Here is a 16,422-nt window from a genome sequence, read left to right as displayed (position 1 = left end):
AATATCGACATCTGCAAGTGTCAGCCATGGTAAATATCAGCTGAAACCAGCTCTGATAACGTGACGTTTACCTGTATCAGTTTACTTGTTTATGTCATGTGATTCATTTATTTATTGAGTGTTCAGACTTTGTTCTGTTTGCCCGTTTTTATTCACTCAGCTGTGTATGTTCATCCCAAAAAAAACCCAAACCCAACCCTGCATCTTTTTTAACTGCGAAGCTTCAGTTTAGGTTTTTTGGGAAGCTAAAATCTCCAACTCTGGCTGTTCCGTGTGTTTTCTCCACACAGACATGTGTCTGTCTCCCGTGAACCCCTTTAGCCTTGATCATTAATCTCCTGTAGCCCCACTGTGATCAGGTGGTCGTATCTGATTCTGCCACTTCCTCTTCCCTTCCACCCAGCGCGTTTGTTGCTTCTCTGGCATACCGGACGCTCCCCCCACTGCTCCCAAAAGGAGCTGACGAGAATTCCAGATAGATCCCGAGCAGCTGAAGTATGTGTCTGTGGGCGTGTTTGGGTCAGCCACCAACAGGAAGCCTGATTTCACAATGTGATAACATGTCTTTGTGTGGAAGTGCAAGTTGTAATCCGAGACTTCCGGATTATCGGCGAGGGCCTGGTGTGTGTTGGAGTGCTGATTTATCGAGCACATGGCACACTAGGCTTCACTTGGCTTCAATGAAATTTAAAAAATGCTGTTTAGCAGTTATCAGGAACATTTGAGGCTTTATTTAGCTTCACGCTGACATCCGTTTGTGTCAGTATCAGCCAGAAATTCAGGATCATTTTGAGCCCAGCACAAGTCTCAGGTCGGCGTCGGCCTGCAGTTTAGATGCTGGTACCTCGCTCGAGTCGTTAGATTTCGGCGTGTGGCTCGTGTATATTAGAAAGAAAATCCCTGTAAGCTTGTCTGTCAAATCAGAACAAAGTTTGAAAAAGGAGCAGAGAATTATGAGACGTTCAGCACAAAGTGGTTTTGACAGCCATGTCAGCTTTAATGTCTTCAGCGGTCCAATATCCACGCTGCGCGCTCCTGCTGGAAAAAGATAAGCAGCACATGATGGAGAAAAGATGTCCACTCTTTCTCAAGTCTCCTCCAATATGTTTTTGATTGGTTGTTGCTTTGACTTCAAAATATAAACCTGATTTATCTCCCTCTCTTTGGTTTTCAGCCCTTCGATGCCTTTTCGATTTCCCAGAAGGTAAGACCTGCCAGAAACGCTCAAACTTCTCCTCCTTTCTTTATTTCTGTCATCCATCCATCAGAGCTCTACTGGAGCCATCATTCCTCAGTAGTGAGTCACGACTTATTGATTCACTTATCCTGCAGTAACTAGCAACTTGGATGTCCTCATTTATCCATTAACCTACAGTAAAATCTAACTCTTAAAGACAAGACATGTTTTCGTTTTCTCCGTTTGTTCCCTCAGTAAGTGCTTTTTCTTGTTTCTCCTACTCTGTATGTAATCAGAGGCACATGCTGTTTGAAATCAACTGTCAAAGGACGTCTTGTCATCAACTTTTATGTGTCTTTTTCACAGCTATGCTGAGCTAATAGCTGATTGGCCAGTGGTGGTGCTGGGTGTGTGCACGGTGCTTATTGTGATCTGTGCCCTGGTGGGCATACTTGTGCCTGACCTGCCGGATTTCTCTGACCCACTGCTCGTGAGTACACTACTCATTGGTCGCCTTTGTAGATGACGGTAGCCGTCCTCTTTTCAGTGTGTAGTACTGTATTTTCCGCACTATAAGGCACACTTAAAATCCTTTAATTTTCTCAGCAATTGACAGTGCCCCTTATGTATGAATTCTGGTTGTGCTTATTGACCTCAAACCAATTTTATGTGGTGCACGGCGCTCAAAAATCTGTCATAAATGCTTCAGTATAACTTTGGTAAGCTACGAAGCCGCACCGCTTGATGGATTGTTGGAGCATTACGGATGCCGTAGTCAGGAGCCTTGCGGAGTAATCTGGGTCCTAAACTCCGTCCGCTTCAGGTCCCAAAGTCAAACGATCACTGCGGCATCACCGAGAGTTAAAAACTGTCTAAATTCTTTCATCTTTAATAAAATGATCAGCGTTGCTGCTTTACCAGGTGTAACAATTAAGTTTAACATCCAGGCATCCATGAAAACAGGATTTATTACATTTAACAGAGTTAGAAGTTAGCAGGAAGTTAGCTCGCTAGTTTCCACCTAAACACGATATTGCATGTTCTGACTGAGAGATTTCTGAAGCATTCAAACATACAGCTCTGCCACCACTTCCAACATAACTGAAGACAGGAAACTAAACAGCAGTGACGTTTGTAGGGTTACTGAAGTTGGACTAGCTGGTATATAATGATGTGCTACGTGACCTCTAGCAACACAGCTATTTTAGCATAAACACAGTGAAGCTGGAGGATGAACGCCAACTTTTTTTTCCACTCGATAAAAGTTAACGTGAGGGTTCCTGATGGTTAGAGACAAATGCAATCGCATGGCAGGATGCTGTAAACTTCAGTCAGGAGAACAACTGAGATAATCCATCCACAATACGAGGTTAGTGATTCATATACTGCAACAACATGGGAATAGAGCAGCTGATAGAGAATTCAACATTAATGAATCAATGGTACAGAAGTGGAGGAAGCAAGAAGAATGAGTTGAGGAAAGTTTGACTTATCTGACTGTTTTGTTTCGCTTAATGCGCCTTATAATCCTGTGCGCCTTATGGTCTGAAAAATGCGGTACTCATGTTGTACATAGAGACGCACTCATGCAGGCTGATCGGTTCTATGTTGTCCTGTTATGTTTGAGTTTAGTTTGCCAAAGCAAACTAAACTCAAACATAACAGGAGTACCAAGAAAGCAAACATGAATTTGACTGTTATTCATGTTATTTCTAATAATTTCTAAATTTCCATACATATTTTGATTAAATAGTTGAGGGTTTGATTTTGGGGGAATATCAGTGAATATATTTGATTTTTAAATCGCTAAAAATGTGTGTCGGGCTTAAACGTCCTGTATTGGCTGAGCGTGATGAGAACTGTGTGATAATAAAATGATCAGTTTGCCTTAATACAATACATTTCTACAAGCATAATCATGTCAATTTCTGCTGTTTTATTTCTGGTATCTTTTTTTCCTACAAGGGCTTCGAGCCACGGGGAACAGCCATTGGCCAGCGACTAGTCACATGGAACAATATGGTGAAGAACACGGGCTATAAAGCCACACTGGCCAATTATCCATTCAAATATGCAGATGAGCAGGCCAAAATGTGAGTTTACACTCATCTGAGATGCTTTCTGAAGCTCCGTGCAGGAACATGCGAGAGCCGGTTTAGCAGCTTTTTTTTCCCCAAAGGCTGTAGAGTTTCTCTGTCTGCTCATCAAGCCGTCTGAAAGGCGATTGACATTAAACCTCTCATCGGTGGGTTCATCTGCAGATGTTTGCTTTAGCAGAAGAAAACAAAGATTTGTTGCACAAGTGTCGCTGCAGGAGGACAAATCTCACATTCACATGTTAAATATTTGTCGTAACCCTTAGTCCACGCTAAAATGTGCAGTCTGTCGATTGATTACATGGGCAGCAAACTCTGAAATACACACAACAGTTTTTTTGTTCACTTGTCTGTGTAAAATCTCCTTCGAACACCTACAAGTTTAATGCACCTGCGAGTCTTCTCATTGAGTCTTTAGTACTCTCATTGTCACATCGTTGTGTCCCATCGACTTCAGTGTTCACTTTAAGATTATGGTTTTGACTTTTCGAGCCCTGCATGGACGAGCAGCAGCCTACCTCAGTAAACTTTGACAGCAGGTCCCTGCTGCATCATACGAGCTTTTCTGGCTTCCTCCTCAGACATTAGTTATAGTTTTCCAGTCAGACCTTTTACTTCTTTTTGCCTCAGCAGTGCAGGATTCTGTCCACGTCACCTCCAGGTAAACTGCAGCAGCACTGCCCTGCACATCTGAGTTTTCTGTGTCCACATTTTGCCATTGAGGGTCTCTTTGTCACGTTTGCCACGGCCACAATTAGCTGCAGGATTTCCTCCATAGCGTGTAGATCAAGGGATCAGACCTCTGGCTGCTGGAACATAGCAGAGCATTGCAGACCATATTCTGGTCTTTGTGGGAGACCAGAATATGGAAATGGAAAAGTCTATCCTGCTGCTTCTTCATCCATCTCCCCTCCACTCTCATCTTCAGATGGGTCAGAGTTGGAGACTGCTCTGTTTCTCGTTCCCCCTAAAAGATCATTCCCAGAGCCTCCTGTGTGCTGTAAAGTGTTGCCCTCTTCAAAGTAACTGCTCCACCATAAACTACCTGAGCCACAACCAAAGAGCCCTATTTTGTTTTCAGTGTCTTTGAAGCACTGAAAAGCTATCAGTGTTTATTATCACGGCCTTAGTTTAAACACAGAGTGTGGCTTTCTAAGAGAGAAGACTTGAAAGTGAAACACACACACAAACGCACACACAGACACAGACACACAAACACACACGCGCTTTCTTTCTTTTAACATCATATACCACTGCAGGACAGCATGCTGAACGGGAACAAGAATTACGATGTAGAAAGATTTTTATACACAGCTCTATATTTATAGACAGGGTATCAAATCCCAGAAAAAACAAACACACGCACACACACACACACACACACACACACACACACACACACACACACACCATTGTCCAATATCAATCATCAATAGTGAGACCCACTTATTGTGTGAGTAACTAGGCAAACTTGCAGGAAAAGGTAAAAAGTGTAAAATGTTGCTTTTAGTGGTAAAAATTAGTGCCACCTGGTGGACACTATAAATATGAAACATTTAAAGCAAGTGGTCCAAAATAAAAATCTTTAAATCAAATAAATTTACATAATTTTCTTAGACATTATTAAACGTTTAATTACTTTTGAGCCTGTAAAACTGAAGTGACAGTGTAGAGAACATTATTAAACTGTTACTGGTTGAACAAAGACATTATATAGTGTCTTTGTTTGGCACTCATGTCGTTGGCTTCCGCTATCAGCCAAGAAGAGAGGTCACAGGGGAGCGAGAGTTAAAGGCGTGGGGGTCAGAGGTAGAGTTGAAGGATACTGCTGACAGACCTGTCTGAATCTCCTCCTGAAAGAAGAGAGGGAATAGTCGAGGTTTGTCCATCCACGAGGTCAGCCTCTGCCTCCCGTCAGCCAGAGTCTGCTCACTAATCAAGAACAAGTCTTTGCATGTCTCTCTCTTTCAGGTCTTCGTGCACACATCAGACTGCAGATATCTGCTTTCTTAAATTTTACTGTTGCTCAGTTTTGCTTATTTGATGCATATCACCATATTCACAGGCATGTCACTTTAGCGTGATTAAAAATCAGTAGACCGTCTTTGATTCAGATTTAATTTTAAATTTTTTATGAGCAGATGCTGTGTAGAAACATGTAGCTAAGATTAGAGCCTCTAAAACAGCTCTGTTCTGCTGATTAGATAAAGTCTGTTCTCTCCGTCTCCCTCTGTAGACGCCTTTGTCTGTCTTGCGCCGCGTGTCTGTCTTCATGTAATTGTGTGCTTATCAGAAAGTGGCTCCTGCTTCTGTCAGCGAGCTCCCCTGGCTCATCCCCTCCGTCTGTCACTCTCTCTCTCTGACAGCCGCCTGATTACCCTGCCTTCCTCTTTTCCTCCTAAAAATGTGGCTCATTTAAAAAACTGATCTGCACGTCTCCCCCCGGGTGCCCTGCTCAGTCAGAGTTACCATTATGATTATTAGAATAATGACAGCAGTACCTCGCTGTACTGCAGAAAGTCATTTATCTGATTTCTTGTAGGGAGCTGCGATGACTGCTGCCTTTTCTGACACAGCAGCATCTGTTTGATTCATGAAGTCATGAATAAGAATTCTTTCTGGATCGTTTTCAACTTGGTACTGACTGATTATTATATTTGCAGCACATTTGTGCTACAAATATTTTTAGAGCTTTTCCTCATTTTCTGTCAGTCATTGAACACATTTAAGTACCAAATGACACATTTTTGCTCTCATTGTTCAGAAGGAGCTATCTGCTCTGACAGAACTTAACAGAAATGGTATTTCCAATAGTTCAACTGTAATGTTAGCTAGCTATGTTATTATAGACTCACTGGTCATTTTGTTAGTTACATTTAGCTAGTATCAGGTTGGGGCCACGTTTAGCTTCAGAAATACTATATTTCTTCTGGCTGTTGCTCACTAAGTGGCCCAAAGTGTGCCGAGGAAACTTAACAATATAAAAATGCCATTTAAAAAAAACAAAACAATGTAAAACAATAATAGGAATGTTAGGAATTAACTCTATGAAATACAGTTAGTTTTACAACAACAGCAGCCTCAAACCAAATGTCAATGTGTGTTTCAGGATAACATAAGAAGGACAGGATACTTTAGATGTTGTTATTGTGATCTGAAACTGAAATTTCTTGAATGAATCATTTGTTTTGTTTGTTTGTTTTTGTTTTTTAGGCATTTTGCTAAATTTGAAGTGTTTCTTTCAAGAAACAAAATGAAATCATTTGCATATGGCCTTCTGCAAAATCTGGTTTCATCCCATGATCACCATCTTCTCCAAGTCTACAAGCCTTAATGCACTGAGCTGCAGCCATGTGATTGATTGCTTGTTAATACAAATTTCCAGTCACAAAGGTGTGTCAAATAAGGTGGCCACTGAGTGTATACTGTTACAGTGGTGGATGATCATACAACTCGGACTGGTCTAAACACAGTCAGATAGTTTGTTTTGGGGGGGGGTCTGTTTTTTCCTACTCTTGATTCTTTCTGATGCCAAAGGTGATTTCATGCCCAACTCTGGCTGAAAGTGCAGAAACGCTGCCCTCCCGCTGTGCAAAGCTTCTGTTTGTGAAGAGTAGCCAATCACATATCTGGTTCAAAGGGGTGGGGAAGGAAACTTAACCAAGGGCTGATGATTTTATAATACTATGAGCTATGAATCACGCAAAGCTTTATAGATTACACAGAATGGTCTAGCACTTCCCAGTGAAATCAAGGTATTTTGTGTAAAATTCACATCCTGTTCAGCACCTTAGTTCAGTGCTTCAGATGTTTGCTTATTCTCCTTCTACTGTTTTCCAGTCACCAAGAGCCCAGGCGGCCCAAAGACCACTTTGACAGAGACAAACGGCAAGCTGAGTGGGACTTCAGTAAAGAGTTCTTCTGTGATGTGCCAGGTAAGATTCAGGACAATGGAGAACAGGAAGAATTATACTAGTCCACATTCCACACAGCTCCCAGACAGATTTATGGCTTTATATAAGGATGAGCAGGATAGTTGTGCTTTTTACTGTGGCTGATGGACGTGAACAGGATCTTTGCCAGATGGTCAAATAATTTTTTGTCTTGTATAAAATGGGGAAACTTGCTCTCCTACTTGGCTATGCCATCCTTTCTGCAGGTGACAGTTATTCTAGAGTGGTGTTCTCGTCAGCTGAAGGGAAGAACCTGTGGAGTATTCAGGCCATCAAATCCATGTGCAATCTGGACAACGCAAGAGTATGCTGGCATCATTCAAGTCGTGTGAATATGTTTTTCTGTTACACTTCTGCTTGTTTTCGCTTATTTATTCATTCTTTCCGTCCTTAGGTGCGTTCCCACCGGGACTACTGGAATCTTTGTCAGCGCACCAATGCTGACTCCTGCTGCCCCAGCTGGACGCTAGGTAACTACATCGCTGTCCTCAACAACAGGTCATCCTGCCAGAAGATTACAGAACGAGACGTATCGCACACACTCAAGATCCTGCGCTCGTGTGCCAAATACTATCATAACGGCACTCTGGGACCCGACTGCTGGGACATGACCCTGCGGCGGAAAGACCAGCTAAAGTGTGCCAGTGTGCCCCGCAAGTGTACAAAATACAACGCCATCTACCAAATCTTTCACTTTCTGGTAGACAAAGACTTCCTGAGTCCCAAGAGCCTGGAGTATCCTCCGCCTGTGCTCAAGTACAGCATGCTCTTTTCCCCCACGGAGAAAGGCGAGTCTATGATGAACATTTACCTGGACAATTTCGAGAACTGGAACGCCTCCGACGGCATCACCACGGTCACAGGGATCGAGTTTGGCATTAAACACGACCTCTTTCAGGACTACCTCCTCACAGACACGGTGTATCCTGCCATAGCCATAGTGATAGTCCTGCTGGTCATGTGTGTGTACACGCGGTCAGTTTTCATCACACTCATGACAATAATAGCCATCATCAGCTCGCTGATTGTGTCATACTTTCTCTACCGAATGGTTTTCGACTTTGAGTTCTTCCCCTTCATGAACCTCACAGCCCTCATCATCCTGGTAGGTATCGGTGCAGATGACGCCTTTGTGCTTTGTGACGTGTGGAACTACACTAAGTTCGATAAGCCTCACGCTGAGCTGGCAGAGACGGTCGGCGTGACCCTTCAACACGCGGCCCTCTCTATGTTTGTCACCAGCTTCACCACTGCTGCTGCTTTTTATGCCAACTATGTCAGCAACATCACTGCCATTCGCTGCTTTGGAGTCTACGCTGGCACTGCCATATTGGTCAACTATATTTTAATGGTGACATGGCTGCCCGCCGTGGTGGTGCTACATGAACGCTACCTGCCGAACATGTTCCTCTGCACTAAGCCTCAGCACCAGCAGACAGGTTGTTGCACGCAGATGTTCTGGGCCGGTCTTTGCCAAAAGGCCAACAAATGCCTCTTCACATTTTCGGAGGTGTCGAGGATATTCTTTGAGAAGGTGCTGCCCTGTATCGTCATCAAGCTCCGCTACCTCTGGCTCTTCTGGTTTCTTGCCATGACCGTGGGTGGGGCCTATGTGGTTTGTGTAAACCCAAAGATGAAGCTCCCCTCCTTGGAGCTGGCAGAGTTTCAGGTCTTCAGATCTTCTCACCCATTTGAGCGCTATGATGCAGAGTACAAAAAGCTTTTCATGTTTGAGAGAGTCCATCATGGCGAGGACCTCCACATGCCCATTACCATCATCTGGGGGGTGACCCCTGTGGATAATGGTGATCCCCTGAACCCCAAAAACAAAGGAAAGCTGATGCTGGATAGCAGTTTCAACATTGCCAGTCCAGCATCTCAGGTCTGGATCCTCAACTTCTGCCAGAAAATGAGAAACCAGAGCTTCGTCTTTCAGTCCGAAGAGCAGGACTTCACCAGCTGCTTCATCGAGACGTTCAAACAGGTCAGTACTGCATGTGTAATAGTGATATAGGGAGCAAACTCAAACCTCAAGAACCTTTTTATCAATAAAAAAATAAAGTTATTAAACCACAATTGATCTCCAAAACCAAAACGATTACTCTAAGAGTTGAACACATTTCTGATGTTGGTGTTCTCCTGCCGTTTGTTAAATTCTCACTTGAACTGATTGACTTCATCAGATTAAACTTTCTTACAGTCGGCTAGCATTAGCTTATCTGCTATATAGAAAAATGACTTGTTATCTGGTCTTTAAGTGATGACGCGTGAACGCTGCTTCCAGGTCCAAACTACTCTGCGTTTATTAAGGCTGTTGTGTTTTTAACATGCTTTAATGCTTTGTATCCTGAACGAGCCCCTAAAAACAGTCAGTGATCACTGTTGGCCTCGCTCGGTTTTTATTACCACTGTTCATTTCAAAGCTCAGTTTTTAAACCTTACGGTGTAACTACAGCCCATGCAGCAGTATATGAATGACTAACCTCATATTGTGGATGGATTATCTCAGTTGTTCTCCTGACTGAAGTTTGGTCTGTTTACAGCATCCTGCCATGCGACTGTATTTGTCTCTAACCATCGGGAACCCTCATGTTAACTTTTATCAAGTGGAAAAAAGTTAGCGTTCATCCTCCAGCTTCACTGTGTTTATGCTATGCTAACAAAGCTGTATCGCTAGCGATCACTTTGAAAAGGAGCTTGGAAAGAAAAGCATCTGGACTTGTTTAAGTCCCAGATTTAAACCTAGTGGGAGTATCCCCCCCAAAGAGGGACAAAAGGACAAAACGTAGAGGATCATCAGGGGGTCCCTTTGTCCCTCTTTGGGGAGATACTTCCACTGGGTTTAAATCTGGGACTCTCCACCATTTCACCCTTAGAACTGAAGAAGCTTCTCGGATGAGAAGCAAAACGTCTTCAAACAACTTAAACAAGTCCAGACGTTTTTCTTTCCAAGCTCCTTAGACTACGATGACCTGGATGACTGAGAACCTTCACAGAGAACTGTTAGCACTGTTTATGATGAGCACAGAGAAGAGTGCTGGTGAGGAGTGAGCATACAGGTCACATTCTTCAGTCCTTCTCTTAGAATTCGTTACACAGGCTATTTCAAGACATCCGTGTGGATGGAAGTTTTTCATTTTTCAGTTGCAGTCCTTTTAGACATTGGCCATAAATGAATTAAGCCATAAAGTTTCAGAAAGCAACCCGACCGATTCTGGTTTACCTCTTCTGTTTTTAACAGTGGATGGAGAACCAGGACTGCGACGAGGCCTCTGTCTACCCTTGCTGCAGTCAGTCCATCTTCCCATACAAACAGGATGTCTTTGAGTTGTGTATCAAAAGAGCCATCATGGAGCTGGATCGAAGTACTAACTACCACCTTGACAGCAAGACCCCTGGACCTCGATTTGACATCAACGACACCATCAGAGCCATTGTTTTAGAGTTCCAGAGCACCTTCCTCTTCACATTGGCCTATGAGAAGATGTACCAGTTCTACCGTGAGGTATGCGCAGCCCAGCATCACCTGGACACATCTCCACTGGTGAAACAAGATATTTTATAATGTTAGCAATGTCTTTCTGTTTTAGGTGGATGCTTGGATCGAGGAGGAGCTTCGCTATGCCCCAGCAGGCCTCAGCTATGGCTGGTTTGTGAGCAACCTGGAGTTTTATGACCTCCAGGACAGCCTGTCAGATGGGACTCTGATTGCTATGGCGCTGTCAGTGGCTGTTGCTTTCAGCGTCATGCTCCTGACCACCTGGAATTTCATCATCAGCCTGTATGCCATCCTGTCCATTGCAGGGACCATATTTGTCACAGTGGGCTCTCTGGTGCTTCTGGGCTGGGAGCTCAATGTCTTGGAGTCTGTGACCATTTCAGTGGCGGTCGGACTGTCCGTGGACTTTGCTGTCCACTACGGCGTGGCCTACCGACTTGCCCCAGAGCCGGACCGTGAGGGAAAGGTGATATTTTCCCTCAGTCGGATGGGTTCTGCTATTGCAATGGCAGCACTAACCACCTTTGTTGCCGGCGCAATGATGATGCCGTCAACTGTCCTGGCCTACACGCAGCTGGGCATGTTCATGATGCTGATCATGTGCATCAGCTGGGCCTTTGCCACCTTCTTTTTTCAGTGCATGTGCCGCTGCCTGGGGCCCCAGGGCACCTGTGGCCAGATACCGCTGCCCAAAAAACTGCAGTGTCAGTCCTTCACCGAAACCACATCCAGCAGCCCCTCGCCCCAGGGGAAGAGTTCTGGTCTGGCGAAATACCAGCTGGACTGCAAGGGCGGTGAGGTGGAACATTATGAGCTGGAGCCTTTAGCATCCAGTCAAAAAACTGAGGATAAAGTGCACGAAGGGCATGATTCCAGCACTCAGCTTTATAACAGAATTCCTCCTCACCACCACGCTGCTCCTTTTTCAAACATTCATTACTCGAACACAGAAGCCGGTGAAAGAGGATCTGAGAATGGGCACATAGCCACGCTGAGCACACCGTGCAGGTGCCAGTACTCGCAAAACACCAACTGCACATGTGGGGATCCTCATCTGCTTCAGCAGTGGAACCCACATTCCTGTGCGCCGGATTCTCGCTCCTGCCCTCCAACCTCTCAGCTCTTCCCCCTCTCAGGAAGCCCCCTCAGCAAACAAAACGCGACCCTTTTACCAACAAACCTGGACCCAGTCTACACACAGTTGGAGTGCTGTATGCACTACTTCCACTGTCCACTCACTCATTTCCACCACTGCTCACAGGGGAGATTGGTGACCCCCAGGCAAGGAGCTCCCCACACCTGTCACTTCAGGAAGCACTGTGTTCATACTGCGGCCCTGCAGGCGGCCTCAGTAGGAGACCAGAGATTCACAAGCCCAAAGCAGGACGCTGGCCCGGATCCAGGACCAGGACCTGGCTCTGATTCTGAGACTGCTGGAGAAGTCGTAGTTCATAGGCATGAAATGTCATTACCTGACAGTAGCCAAAATATCAGCACCACAGCACAGCCTCAAAGCCCCTCCCCCTCTGCAGGCTCCTTACACAAAAGCTGCCATGAATGTGCAACGGACACCAGCCGTTATCGTGGTGATAACCACACACCCACCACAAGAACTGAAACAGCAATGCACATGGATGTTTGTGAAGTCCCTGGCAACCAGGACAAACCTGACAGTATTCCCGTCACACGGGAAGAGATCGTTAAGACATGCAAGCGGAACTCAAAAAGAGAGCGGGCGGCCTCTGCCTCTCCAAAGAAACTCAACTGTTTTAACAGGACGTTGAAAGTGAAATGCAATTCAGCGTCAGACGTGCCAAAAAGCGAAGCCAGCGTGCCTCCTATTGCAATAAGCACCACTAATCCCTCTTCTGAAAGCTCATGCTGACAATAAGTGAAGTAAGTATCACAAACCAAAAGTCCAAGAAATGTTGTGCAATCGTACAAGGTGTGGGATGTGTTGACCAAGTGCCTCGGTGTGTTTCATGAAGCACGGACTCACTACATGTATTCAGTTTACAGTTTTCATTTTGTACTCACCAGCGTTTCAGATGTGATTGTTGTTTTTTTAACAGTGAAACAAACACTACTGATGAAGCTGCGTCATCACTGTGGGACGCGAATGGTCGTTTTTTTTACTTTTCAAACCGGCGTCGCCAACAAATGTTTTTAAGTCGTGTGTTAAATACGTAGCAGCCAGTCGCACCGACATGAAATCGCGCCGCCTCTGTTGCTTTATGTCTATCACTTCTTTGTATGTGCTGGAGTCCGTGTTAACTTCCCAGTGTACTCTTGTTGCCACATGCCTCAGATAAAAGCTGTACTGTGTGATTAAAGTGTCGTTTTTAAGAAACAAAAACATTGTCCTGCTGTTGTGTGTATTTACAGACATTAACAGACACACACACATTAACACACAGACACACACAGACACAGACACACATTAACAGACACAGACACACAGACAGAGACACATTAACACACACAGACAGAGACACACATTAACAGACACACACGGACACACACACAGAGACGCACACACAGACAGACACAGAGACACACATTAACACACACAGACAGACACATTAACAGACACACGGATGCACACACAGACAGAGACACACATTAACACACACAGACAGAGACACACACAGACAGAGACACACATTAACAGACACACACACAGACAGAGACACACATTAACAGACACACACACAGACAGACGCACGCACACAGACACATTAACACACAGAGACAGACAGACACACAATCAGGAGTCGTGACGTGTGCACCTGTTTCATCGTCTCGACTGCTGGCGCCTTCGGTGCGCTCTGTTACACGGCTCGAGGTCACAGGATTTAAACTGCACATGTACACGTGATTTACACAAGAATAACCATCTGATTTTATTGCTTGTAGGTGTGTGCTTTCTCACACGGGTCCACTTACAGCTTTTCTAAGATTCAGAATAACATGCACTGGTAAAAAATATAGATTTATTTATTTTTATTTCATTTTTTTAAAGAAATCTTTCATCTTGGGAAAATTCATTACATGACATCATTGAACCCGATGAAGAAGAAGGCGGCGGTGGGCTACACCTCAGGGCTTGTAATTACAGGAGAGATCACTTTGGCACACAAACACCAAAAAGGAGCCCTGCTGCCATCAGCAGTGGTTTCACTCATCTAATATAGAACACGCATTAGCCAACCAGTAGCTTTTGTATTACCAAAGAATAAATGAATCGTGGCGAGTAAGCTGAAGGGGGAAGGATAGTTAAACACTTTGCAAATTCACTGATATGATACTTCGGCAATAGTAGAAAAAACTTCCATACATGACTTTTATATACAGTACTGTGCAAAAGTCTCAAGCCACCCCTCGTGTCTTTGTGTCTTGATAGGAAAATGACAAATGGGTGCAGCGATTTACTGAAACCAGCTATATGGTGCGAAAAGAGTTTGAACAATTCTACTGGGCTTGAAAGTCAATATTTGTTATGACCGCCGTTATTCTTCAAAAGAGCCTAAAAGGCTTTATTTTGAGTGTCAGACACGTGTTTCCGCCACCTTGTGATTAAAAAAGTGGCGCTTCTGTGGAATTATGATAAACTCATCATGTGGTGTTTCCACCACAGTCTTGGCTCATTGACAAAGCTTCATATCAAAACGCTGATGTCCAAATCCTCCTAATTCAAAAACACGTCCCTCCACCAGCCACACTCAGCAGCGTCATGGCGGGCAGGAAAAATACCGCCGTGCTTTCGCTTCTTTTTTCCTCTCATCCCTGAAACAAGCTCGCACATACAAACAAGCGCGCTAAAGTGCATTACACAAGTAAAACCACCCACAGCTTTTGTGTGATGGTTCTGTGTTGCTGGAAAGATCCTATTTTGGCACGTACAGCTCAGCTCGTGTTCCTTCAGGTGTCTGATCCCCACGGCTGTGGTTTCTCTCCTCCACAGCTCAGTCCCTGCAGTGAGCCCACATCCCTCTGAGGCTCGCTCCTCAGGCTTGTGTGAGCATCCCTGTAATTCTGTTTGTTTAAATGCAGGTCAAATATTAGCTAAGGCTGTGTAGAGGGGTTTATTACATCCCCCCTTCTAGGCAGAATCTTCTAAGTGTAATCTGCAGGCATAGCTGGCCGATGGTGATTTTTCATTTTTATGGGACGATGGGTTTGTTTTTTTTAAATGATTAAAGTACATAAAACAATCTAATGAGCAGATACACATTAAAAATATCTCTCTATTTCTTAACAGGTATAAACAATGAAAGGTGGTGGATTGGCCAGATGCTGGCCAATGTGTAAAAATAACTCAGTTGTTTGTTGGTGGCTATGGTGGAGCCTCCAGCAGGTGGATGAGAGAAAGGGGAGGCAGTAGGAGAGCCCCGAGGCAGCCGCTGGTGCGAGTGTCAGGTGAACTGAACTTCAGGTAAGAAGTTATGAGCTGCAGTGTATCTGGGTCAGATATAAACTAAGTTTAGGTGGAGTTTATTTTCGTTGTGCTGACGTTTTACAGTCAGTTACAATAACTCGTACTGGGTACTAGCTAGCATGACGGAGTTTCTATACATCTGGGTGAGTGGTATGATGTTACTGATAGTGAACTTTATTTTAATCATAAGGTTAGTTAGTAGCTGCCAACCATCCCGTAAAAAACTTAATCGTCTGGTATTCAGAGAAAATATTACGCGTTTCGTGTTGAGGTGAAAAGGAACAGTTTGTCCCGGACTTCAGCTACAATGAAAAAGACACAAAGCTGGAGTTATTCTGTCGTTACGCTGCACAGCTGCCTCTTCTTCTCTCATTCTCTCCCCCTGCCTCTCCTGTTTCTACTTCAATCATGAAACTGATCAATGATCAGCTGATTGGCTCTCTTGTTTATCGCCCACTTTGTGCCAGAAAGAGGAAACCAGCAGATGTCGCGCTAAACAACAGCAGCACGTTTAAGCTTGATCAGCTGTTGTTAGAATTTATTTAATATTAATTTCTAGTATCAGCTGATGTTTGCTGGAGCCACAGCTGTAAAGCTGCTGGTCATGATGTCGGTTTGGATATGTGGTGAGAGGGAAACATGAAGATGAAACCAGGAGATGTCCTTACTGAATCATCAGAGCTGTGATGGAGAAACAGGTTTACCTTTTAGGTGACATGGATGAGTTGAAGTTATGAACTGTTTCTGAGAGACAAATAACACCAGGATCCTTTTTTAGGTAGCTGACAGCTGGTAACTGTGCAGGGACGGCTCTAGCAAAGTTTTGCCAGGGGGGCAGGTAGGGCATTAACAGGGGGAGGGGGGCACAAAGAAATACTTTTCTTTCTTATTCTCATTTAAAATGTCTCACTTTTAAAAAATAATTATCTGATGGTGACGCCCATAGATATTATGGCCTGTTTTGTGTGGTGTAAATGGCACCTCATTTTGTCTATAGTGTGTCCTGGGATCTTGCTAGGCGCCGAGCGGGTCTCAGGTCTCTTATCCTCCTTGGAGGAAGCTATGTTGCTGATCTAATTCATTGTATATGTGATGTGAATATGTTTGAGGCCACTGTATCTGTTGTTGTGGGTGTATTTATACATTTTATTTTATTTTTTTTGTGTACTCTTTAGGATTTTGTGTAATTCTTGGGGGGGTGAATGTAACAGGGTCATAAATCACATTGTTATAATTACACAAAATGTGTTCTAAACCCC

The 16,422-nt window shown here is 44.2% G+C and overlaps 1 protein-coding gene across 7 annotated transcripts in view; it reads left to right on the top strand.

The window, feature by feature from the left end:
* disp1 (dispatched homolog 1 (Drosophila)) overlaps positions 1 to 13,081 on the top strand; it is a 118,501-nt gene extending 105,420 nt beyond the window's left edge. For all 7 annotated transcript variants that reach the window (XM_085246323.1, XM_085246327.1, XM_085246322.1 and 4 more), the window contains 8 exons: positions 1,175 to 1,204; positions 1,544 to 1,667; positions 3,143 to 3,270; positions 7,114 to 7,208; positions 7,433 to 7,530; positions 7,621 to 9,210; positions 10,468 to 10,731; positions 10,817 to 13,081. In XM_085246323.1, coding sequence (XP_085102449.1) covers positions 1,175 to 1,204; positions 1,544 to 1,667; positions 3,143 to 3,270; positions 7,114 to 7,208; positions 7,433 to 7,530; positions 7,621 to 9,210; positions 10,468 to 10,731; positions 10,817 to 12,610 — 4,123 coding nt within the window. In that variant the 3' untranslated portion in view covers positions 12,611 to 13,081. The remainder of the gene's footprint in view (positions 1 to 1,174; positions 1,205 to 1,543; positions 1,668 to 3,142; positions 3,271 to 7,113; positions 7,209 to 7,432; positions 7,531 to 7,620; positions 9,211 to 10,467; positions 10,732 to 10,816) is intronic.
* Positions 13,082 to 16,422: the final 3,341 nt, after the last annotated feature.

Source organism: Mchenga conophoros, linkage group LG15, assembly GCF_057382185.1.
Source record: "Mchenga conophoros isolate Kocher_MC1m ecotype Shallow Benthic linkage group LG15, M_conophoros_male_GT1.1, whole genome shotgun sequence".
NCBI classification, from domain to species: domain Eukaryota; kingdom Metazoa; phylum Chordata; class Actinopteri; order Cichliformes; family Cichlidae; genus Mchenga; species Mchenga conophoros.
Note: the sequence above shows the minus strand (reverse complement) of the source record. Positions and strands in the feature narration are given on the sequence as shown.